Source organism: Pteropus alecto, unplaced genomic scaffold (assembly GCF_000325575.1).
Source record: "Pteropus alecto unplaced genomic scaffold, ASM32557v1 scaffold134, whole genome shotgun sequence".
Lineage (NCBI taxonomy): Eukaryota > Metazoa > Chordata > Mammalia > Chiroptera > Pteropodidae > Pteropus > Pteropus alecto.
The window spans coordinates 3,933,332-3,943,420 of NW_006436283.1; the positions used below are offsets into that span (position 1 = coordinate 3,933,332).

General features: G+C 54.6%; 1 protein-coding gene across 1 annotated transcript in view; it reads left to right on the top strand.

The window, feature by feature from the left end:
- Window positions 1-459: 459 nt before the first annotated feature.
- Window positions 460-10,089, top strand: part of ST6GALNAC1 (ST6 N-acetylgalactosaminide alpha-2,6-sialyltransferase 1) — a 9,836-nt gene continuing 206 nt past the window's right edge. The window contains 13 exon segments of the mRNA XM_015589600.1: window positions 460-590; window positions 4,702-4,789; window positions 6,030-6,087; window positions 7,144-7,232; window positions 8,004-8,172; window positions 8,328-8,402; window positions 8,405-8,472; window positions 8,474-8,502; window positions 8,729-8,867; window positions 9,097-9,200; window positions 9,366-9,455; window positions 9,539-9,643; window positions 9,960-10,087. Coding sequence (XP_015445086.1) covers window positions 460-590; window positions 4,702-4,789; window positions 6,030-6,087; window positions 7,144-7,232; window positions 8,004-8,172; window positions 8,328-8,402; window positions 8,405-8,472; window positions 8,474-8,502; window positions 8,729-8,867; window positions 9,097-9,200; window positions 9,366-9,455; window positions 9,539-9,643; window positions 9,960-10,087 — 1,273 coding nt within the window.

The following is a 10,089-nucleotide window of genomic DNA, read 5'->3' on the forward strand; positions in this document are numbered from 1 at the left end:
AAGACGGCCGGAGGGGGGCGGTCCTCAAACCTGATGGGCTCCCCAGATTTTTCTTATAAAACTCACGGTGCGCACGGAGGCTGAGTAAGGCTCTTCCAGCCCCTGCACCTGTCCAGGGTCCCCCGGGGGGCCGGAACCTGGTGAAAGTGAGGTTCCATGTAGTGTGGGTCCATTTCTCACGCACTTCCATCTTCAGAAACCGGCTCCAGAGACCAGGGAAAGGAAGAAGAACCTATCCAAAAAAAAGGGCTTTTCCTTCGAGCCACGTCAGCCTACAAACCTTCATAAGGCAGCGCGGGCGGCTCCTCCTCTCTGTGGCAGACACGATCGACTCAGCGTGGCTCCCGTGAAGATAACGGGTGTGCACTCCTGGGCCAGGGGACCCCGGCGCTTGCTCTCTGCAGTCCGCATCAAAGCCCCAGGATATGCAGAATTTTCCCGAGGGCCTGACTCGCCACCATGAGGTCCTACCTGTGGAGACTCACTCGTCTGGGCCAGGCTGTTCGATGGCTCTTGCTTCTGGCCGTGCTGTTCTTCTTCCTCGTTATCCTTCCCTCCTTTATTAAGGGGCCTGACACCAAGCCCACCAGGTAAGGTCCTGACCGCATCCACGCTCGTCATCATTTATTAGAGGAAATTGAAAACCAATAGCCCGGGGAACACTGGAGAATCCTGAGATGCCGCTGGGTCCACAGGAGGGTGTCAGGGACCATCTACGTGGTCCGGAACCACTGGCAAGGGAGACCCAAGAGGAGGCTTGGGGGACGTGGACGTGATGGGAATGGGGACACCAAAGTGTCTCGGTTGCCACGGGACTTGTGGTCAGAGGAAACCCTGGCGGGAGTTTGAGACCTACCGGACCGGGTTCCGGAAGGCAGGGATGGAAAACAAGACCAATTGCCCCCTGGGACCGTGAGTCATGAGCAGCTTTGAAGTCAGTTCTTACATGCCATTCTGTGTCCTTCGGCAAAAGATTTATGCTGTGAGTAACATTCACTTCAAAACCATACTTTCCCTGAGAGGTCTGTCAGTAAAACGGGAGTCCTCTCGCTTAGGGAGACGGCTAAATCCTGGGCCCCAAGTTACTCCTTCAAAAGGGACCTTCTAAACCAGTTTTTTCATAGATGAATACACCCCCAGCCGTGAGAGACCCCTTTCTTTCCTGACCCGATATTTTGGAATGATTTTGTTTCACCGTTCTTAAAATTTGAAAGTAATACATGGTCTCATAACGTCGAAAAAAATACAGAAAAGTGAAGCAAGAAGTGAGAGTCTCTCCATTACACCCCATCTCTACCCACGCTCAGTACTTTGGTGTATATATAATTATTATTACTGTAGCTAACACCTCTGACATCACCACATGCCAGGCGCTATTCTAAGCGCTTTATGTGTATTAACTCACTAATTCTTAGGATGCTGAGTCTCCCGAGACACAGGGGGCTTCAGCGAATCACCCACGTTCACCCTGCGGGGAAGTCGTGGGGCCAGGATTCAAACCCAGGGGTTTTGGTTCCATAGCCTGTGTCCTTGCCTTATGTTATATAAGCCCTTACAATAGCTGGATTAATGGGTCGGTAGGTAGGTAGATGATAGATAGATATCACACTATCCACATTATTCCGCATGTTGAATTTTTAAATCGACACTAGATCACGGGCATCCTTCCCCGTGGTACATCTTTTTAGTGGCCGTATAACGTTCCATAGACGGCATTACAACTTCCGCAGCCAGTCCCCATCCACCGACGCTTGGATTGGCACTCGCTTTCCACATGCCGTTGTGCGCAGAGGGGTCTGGATGTCCACGTGCCAGCGGCAGATTCTTTGAGGGGATGCTGTTGCTACCACAGCATCCCTAATGATAACCTATTATGCTTATGTCCATTTTCTGCTGTTTCAAAGGTAATGAGCACGCATTGCTTGTATAAGAGGAAAAAGAAATCAGAAAAGTTCATTTCTGAAGAACGACTCAGGAGCAAAAGACTTATTTCAGAGCCACCTCCGTACTGACCTGTCCCCCTAGGTCATAGCTAGTCTGCCACGTGTGTAACTAATATCATTTTACCATGACACTTTATCGGAGCTATTTATATCCACGTCTGTCCCCCTGCTAGTTCTCGGGCTTCTCCAAATCGGTGGCCATAGCTTTTCCATCTTTAATCACTCACGGATACTTCTAAATGCCTGGCGTATGATTTCCACTCAGTAAACATTTGCGGAATAAATGTTGCATCGTGTTTTCAAATTCTCGCGGAATTTCCAATGAGATGGCTCATTTAGTGTCCAGAGTTTTTCCATTTAATTTTTTATTTTTATTAAGTAACATGCAAATATGTATTTCATATTCTTAAGTCGAGTAGTATTACAAGGCTGCCATAAAAAACAGAGCCATCCCGTGTCTTCTCCCTGCTCCGGGATCCTGATTCCCAAGGCAAGAGCTTCACCTTCTCTCTGTTCTTCCTCTTGGTCCCTTCCTGCCTTATATGTAAGTCACGTGCCTGTCTGCTCTTTCTTGATTTCCCAGTCAAGTGATTAATTGCTGTAAGTGAAATATAGTTCCCCCGTGGCCTTGAAGCCTGTCGCGCCTTTAGATTTTCATCTCTGGATGGATACGTGAACCCTGAGGAAAGCTGATGGGGAGTCTAACTGTCCCCATGTGTCAGACGGCATTAGCGCCTGACCCAATCCGACTAGCCTACATCTGCACAACATGGTATTTTGCAAAGCGCCTTTTATATGTGGGCTCGTAAAATCCTTCCAACAGTTTTGTGAGACGGGTATTCAGATCCTCATTCGATGGATGAGAAAACAGAGGCTCAACACATTCTGTGACTTGACCAGGATCACACGGCTGGCTAGTTTGTGGCCAGGCGGGGCTAGAACTCTACCAGGCTTTTTTCCCCTCAAGTATTCTCTGTTGCCCATTTGCCAAGTGCCAAGAGGTTTGTTTCCTCTCAGACTCGAGTTCGATGCTTAAGTAGAGCCAGTGGAGTTCGGGTCGTTTGGGTATGGGTAGGTGACCACCGCAGCACACCAGATGGCTGCCCCTCGTCTCACCTCGCACGAGACTGGCTCGACTTGCAGTGTCACTAACAGTGTCATCAGGAAGCAGAAATGATGACTGCCTGGCTGGAAGTGACAAATGCCGCCAAGGCTGTGGGACTCTGCGCAGTTTCTCAGGAGTGCCTCCAGCTCCAGCGGAGAACAGGGATGGCTGCCCACCCCATTCCTTCCTTCGCTCTTCTCTCTTTTCCCGGGAGAAGATTTGGGGGTGGCCTAGAGCCTCTCCCAGTGTCTGTACCATAGAACAGCATTCGGTGCAGAATGAATTAGGGGACTAATGGGGTCTTTGGGGCTCTTTTCTTATTCCTGATGAAATAATCTTCTACTCCTACTGGCTTTCTTAGTGACCTTCGATTGGGGGTATATTGCTAAATTTCGATTTGGACAACTTGTTCACTGTGTGACACCCCCTCGATTATCTCGAGACTGTGTTCCTGGGGAAGTCCTGTTCTCTTGCCAGCAGTTTCTCCATGGCTTCGGGCATAGGTGAACTTGAAACCTTTTGCCATTTCTTTGTGTCCAGGTTCCCCCCGGTGATGTGTATTTAAGAATTTAGAGAGAGGAGGCTGCCAGGTAATTATTCTTTTGATTTGTTTCATTTATTGAATAGAGCTGTGTGGTCCTTGCTAATGATGCATTTATTTTTAAAAGTGCAATATTTTATATTTTCACCTCCCAAATAGATCAGAATTATGAAATTAAAAAAAATTTTTTTTTTGCTTAAATGTGATCTGTGATGGATTTGACTATCTCTCTGAACTAGAGGTTCTTAATAGATAAAAGATCCCCCCAGCCCAGCTCAGCAAAGCCCATGGTGTATACGTTCAGGGTCACACAGAGTCTAGCCAAGGTGGATGCAAGGCGCCCAGCGTATAGACAGAAGCAGTTTGAGCATTCGGTAAACACCATACCTGAGAATAGGTGATGCTTGTATAAACACCCGCATCCCTAGCAATCATAGGCATATTTAATTCTAGGGGATTAAACTGGAACATAAGGACACAATCTGGTCACTGCCTGGGTCACTGCTGCTACTTCCTGTGAAACGTAAACGAGTCATCAGTAAGTCCAGCATCTGCAGGCCCAGCAGTCCTACAGGGTGGCTGCTCTCCTGTCCCTAGATCAGGATGCAGAGAGAGGCGCCTCGTGCTGTAGCTCTCAGGGCCGAGGCGACTGCCAGGCGGATGGCCAGCTGTCCGTGCTGCATGCCTGAGATGTGGAATGCGGAAGGCCACCAGGATCACAGCCAGGTCAGGTGCTTGAAGCTGGGAAGCAAAACTTCTGTCGGCCTCTTGAGGTCCGGGGGCGGGGCCGAATCCACCAAGAGTCGTGGCTGAGTAAGGAGAGCTGTTTACTAGATGGAGGTAACACCTGGGCTTTTGTTTTGCCCTTGGAGCTTAAGCTCGATTTTCAGTTTAAAGGGGAGCGGAGTGAGGCCCGTGCCCAGGCTCATGGCATTCAGATCTTTCTGTGAACTAAAGGTGACGCGGATCGATCGAGAATGTGTTTGGGGGAAAAAAAGAATGTGTTTGCACTGACTCTGGCTTTCCACTCTGCGCTGAGTGGCATTCTTTCAGAATGAATAAGGTTCGGGGGTGTCTGCTAGCTCGTGAGACTGTCCCCTCTTTCTCTTCAGACTGTCCCCCTCCCATGCACAGAGTGCACCCCAGGATGTCACGCACGGTGCAACCCAGACCCCTGCCAGGGATGGAGAAGAGACCCGAGTGGGTCCAAACCTCTCCCTTCAAAATTAGAAATCGGAAGCAAAGACAGTCAGCAGTCCCCAGCGCAGGCGTCATGGGGCGGCCCTCGCCCATGCTCGCACGGGCTGAGTGGCAGAGAGGACGGGCGGAGGCAGGCGGCCTGGGAGGCAGAGGCAGGACCTGGCCGCGTCTCCGGAGGAGAGGTCTGGTTCCGACTCTTCTCCCGCCAGGTGCTTTCTATCCTTATGCTAAATTTCCTTTTTTCCCCTTTGGTTAAAAATGAAAAACACATACACACAAAAAAAGAATATGGGCTCGAAGGCGATTAGCCCTTCCGGTCAGCTCCGTGTCGCCTGTGGCCCCGCCCCACGGCCTTTCTCTCTTTTCCGGCCTGAGACACCGTCCTTCAAGTTGTTCGAGCCGTGTCACAAAGGCAGAGACGTTTTCGGCGTAAGGCCAGTTAAAAACGTGTGTGTTCCAAGGACGAAGGGGCCGTGGGAGGCAAGATGCGAGGACGCCCCTGCCGGCCCTTTCCCAGAAACCTTGAAAGCATCAGGTCTGCGTTCGGTTTCAAGGTCAGAACAGAGTGCTCTCGGAGAGGACCTGAACACATGTGCCTCTTGGGCCCAAGGGAGGCAGGTTCTATGGTATCAGTCAAGAGCAGCGGCCACACTGCAGGAGGCCACAAACGAGGAAGGGCCGGCAGGAGACATCTGCCCGCTGCGGGTATCGCCTGGGCCAGCCCCGTACCTCACTAACAGTGAAAGTTCTCCCTCTCCTCCGCCCTGAATAACAGAAGCTGCGTCCTCTGTGGGGTGCGAGGTCTGGGCCCCATTCAAAGCTGCAGTCCTAGGACGCACACAGCACGCAGCACGGAGTAGGCGCTTAGCAAACATTTGCTGAACGAGATGTTCTATACGTATGCATTTCAAATTCTATTCCTCTCTTGTTTGAATCCATTTCTTTTGGAGCTCAGAACATCTCTCAAAAGCACCGGCGTGACGTGGCATGGGGACAGGTCTGGCTCCTCGGACTTTGTAATTTAAGAAAGAGACAGCATTCCCGTCGAGCAAACACGACCCCCAAAACACGACTAATTCGATGACATGTAGGCTTTTAGCGCCAACGTTGGCACAGGAAATAGAGCTCGGGTCAGGGCGCCTCCCGTGGCCTCTTCACGCTCGTCCATTTCCCAGCACGGCTCCTAATTACAGCTGGACATTTACTTACGCGACCATCTGTCATCTCCTTTATACCTTAGGCTTCGCACGGGGAGGGTCGCATCTCCGCTAAGCTCAACGCCGAGGCCCCAGTAACTGGTACGAAGCACACAGGAGGTGCTCGCTAAGTATTTTCTGCCTAAGAGAATGAATTCATTAACTGTTAAACGGGGCGGTGAGTAGAAGAGTCGAAGAGACCAGGCCAAGGAGAGCTCCAGCTCGCACGTGATAAATCAAGAATGACCGGGAAGAAGGCCCCTCGCTGGGGAGAGAAGGGACGAGACTTATCTGGCTGAGTCTGTATTTCGTGCCAGAAGCTGAACTCATGTTGTCAGCTTCACCGCTCACAGTGGACTTCTCTCAGAAGCGAAATCAGCCCACTTTACAGATTCAAAACCTGAGGGTCACGCAGATAAAGACCGCTTCTCCCGGTCACACCAGCTCGTGAACAGAAGGGCTAAGATGCTCACTCGGTCCACCTGGCCACACTTTTCACGCTGTCTCTCTCTCCCGTCCTGTAACCTTGGTTAGTCTGTCATACGTGGCTGAATTGAAGAATGATGGACACAGAGAGAGCTCAGGACAAGAGTAACCAAGCTGAGTGAGGGAGGCCTAGGCTGCCCGGTAAGATTTAGAGACGCCTCGAAATCCATCTGGGTCATGGCTAGAGAGAAAGGATCTTTTTTCCAAAGCTCCAGTAATCCCCCCAAACCTGTGTTGCACAGAGACCCTGCCCCAAAGTTCACTCAAAGGATGTGCAGAGCAGAGGCTCCAGGCTGTTCTCAGCGGGGCATCTCATGCTAATTTACATAATTTGATTTACATAAATTGATACTTTTGACAGCCTCACATGAAAACAGAAAATAAAAGAAATAAAGTGAACCCAATCCCTGGAGCCAAAATCCTTGCATGCCAGAAGTCAGACCAGCCACCCGAAATCTACCTTCCGCCACGGCTAGAAAAAGCCCTCTGGGGTGGGGATTGGCTTATGTGCCCCGACTCCCTCAGCCTCCCATGTGAAATTCTCTCATAGCTCCTCCTGGACGAGTAGACAGATTGTCAATAAGTCTAAACTCCTCCATCTGACGTGTAATGCGAACCATTACCTGGCCCTGCCTACCCGTGTGGGACCATCTCCCCCCGCCCCGGCCGCAGAGCCCACGGCTGCGGGCCGCCGACTGGAGTCCCAGCCCAGGTGGGATTTCGAGGAAAAATACAGCTTCGACGCGGGCGGCCTGCAGACGGCGCGTCTTCGCCACTGGCCCTGCTCTGTGTCTCCTCGCTCCGAAGCCCCTCCTGGCAGACCACCCGCCCCCGCCCTCTCCTTCACCCCCCAGGCTCCGCTCCCACCCCGTCCCCACCCCGTCCCATCCTTCTTTCCTGTAGTGGCTGAACTAGGGGAGGACAAGGCAGGTCCCAGAATCCCGGCCCGGGCAGCACGGGAAGGTGTGAGCCTGTCCTGGACCCCCTAGAATGTCTGCAAGCTCATCAATCGGGGCGACAGGATGTGACGTGTTCTGGGGTTTAACACCGGAAGCCCCATCTTCTGGCAAGGCAGCGGGTGTGGAGGGGGCAGAGACTAATGGACAAAGATACCCCACCTGGGGCTCGGCCCTGGTGCCTGGGACGGCCTTGTCCTCCTGCAGAGACATCCTCACGGTTTCTCTCTCTGACATCCCCAAAAGCAGCCTGGGCCCACACGCGCAGGAGGGCAGCATTCAAAGTGTGCAGGATACACCCACAGCTGCAACCACGCCCGCTACAGCACACGGGACACAGACGTGGCAGGCTGTTCTGTTCCTCCCACAATGGCAAAGGAGCGTTTGCCTTGAGGGCCAGGAACTGCCCCTTTTCTGGGAACCTTCAGGGCCACGGTGGCCTGGGGATGGGCTGGACGAGGTGGCAGAGGCCGACACTTTGAGGCCTGCTGTCTGCCCGGCCCCCAGCGCAGCCCCGGGGCCGTGGCCCCCCCATTCCCCGGCCTCTCTCTGCTTGACCCGCCCTCCTGCACATAGAAATGCCCCGACTCTGTGAAGGTGAGAGCCTCCAAATCCCTCTGGCTCCGGAATCTCTTTCTGCCCAACCTCACCCTCTTCCTGGACTCTAGATGCTTTGGCCAGAGCGAGTGGAGCCGCCTGCAGCACTTCGTGCCTCCCTTTGGCTCCATGGAGCTCGATCACTCCTGTGAGTCGAGGTCCTGGGGAGCCTGGCTGCGCCCTCGGTCGTGGCGGAGGGTGGCTGCCTCTCGCCTCTTCGCTGAGGACCACCAGCTCCGGGAGAAAGGATGGGCGGGACCCCTGGCCCTCCCAGGGCTCTGAATGGAGACCCCCTTGTTCCAGTGGTGCAGAAGGTGGTGACTCGCTTCCCTCCAGGGCCCCAGCAGCAGCTGCTCCTGACCAGCCTCCCTGCTGGGGCCCCCGGAGCATCAGCTGCGCCATGCTGGGCAATGGGAGCATCCTGAACAACTCGGGCGTGGGCCACGAGACAGACAGACAGCCATGACTACGTGTTCCGGTGAGCTGGCCCTCGCCCGGCCGCCCCCCGGCCACTCTCCTGCAGAGACAGGCTCTTCTGAGGGAGCCGACGGGGCGGTCCACGCCTGTTTCTGGAAGGTGGCGTTCCTGGCTCTCTGGAGAGCGCCCGTGTGTGACAGCTGCCGACTCTCCTCCCCCTCCCCTCCCACCTGCATGCGTCTCACCCCTGCACGCGTGTGCTCTGTCTGCTTTGTCTTTCTGCACAGCCTGAGCGGAGCTGTCACCGAGGGCTATGAACAGGACGTGGGTGCTCGGACGTCCTTCTATGGCTTTACTGCCTTCTCTCTGACCCGGTCGCTTGTCATATTGGGCCGTCGGGGTTTCCGGCACGTGCCCCTGGGGAAGGTGAGCCGAGGGGAATGGGTTTGGATGAGGGAGCACCCAGGCGAGAAAGGCAGCTGGGCCCCCTGGGCCTGGAGTCTGTGGTCGGTACGGGCTCTGTTCATACTCGGGGCGAGAGCCGGGAGGACAGCCAGGCACCTGCCGCTGGGCAGTCTGGAGTGGGAGCTGGGCCACCACAGCCCGTGGGCCCGCAGGCAGCAGTCCCCGACCGCTCGGTGTCCTCGGTCCTCAGGACATCTGCTGCCTGCACTTCCTGGAAGGTGCCTGGGACGATGAGTGGCTGGAGGCACTGCTCCTGAATCAGACCCCGGTGAAAAAGAGCCTTTTCTGGTTCAGGTAGCCACTGCCTTGTCCCCTTACCCAGGCTGAGCCGTGCAGTGAGCAGCTGTGCAGGGTGGGACAGGTGGGGACAGTCTCAGCTGTCACATGCCCACGAAGCTGATGTGGCCCACACTGGGCGAGGTAAGAGCACTGAGCCTGAATGACCGCCCCTGCCCATAGGCACAGGCCCCAGGAGGCTTTTCGGGAAGACTTGTGATTGGACAGGTACCTGTTGCTGCGTCCAGACTTCCTCCCATACGTGAAGAACAGGTGCGAGTGGAAAGCACAGAAGGGGCTAGATCCTCCCCACCCTTGCGCCTTCCTGATGGTTGGGGGGCTGGGGTACTTCACAGGTTCTTGAGGTCTAAGACCCTGGATACCGTCCACTGGAGAATATACTGCCCCTCCACTGGGGCCCTCCTGCTGCTCATCGCCCTTCAGCTCTGTGGCCAGGTGAGGTTCTGTGGGCAGGTGAGGTTCTGTGGGCAGGTGAGGCCCTGTGGCCAGGTGAGGCTCTGCTTCAGGAGTAGGAGTACCTGGAGAGGCAGCTGTGGGGTACCCCTGGCCTGCCTACCATGGGGCAATGGCTGGGCTGGGTGCACACCCCTGGGGGTGGAGGCATGCATGTGTGCAAGTGCACCCAGGAGCCTGAAGCAGACTCCGAGGGACAGAACCCAGATGAAGGGACCCGCCCCCAGCAGAGTTAGCCTGGGAGGGGCAGCGTGGGAGGGAGCGACGGGCAGGCCGCTTCTCCTCCAACCTTCCCCAGGCGAGTGCCTACGGCTTCGTCACCGAGGGCCACCCACGCTTCTCTAACCACTACTGTGACACGTCATGGAGGAAGACGATCTTTTACATCAACCACGACCGCGAGTTAGCGAGAACGCTCTGGAAGCGGCTACAC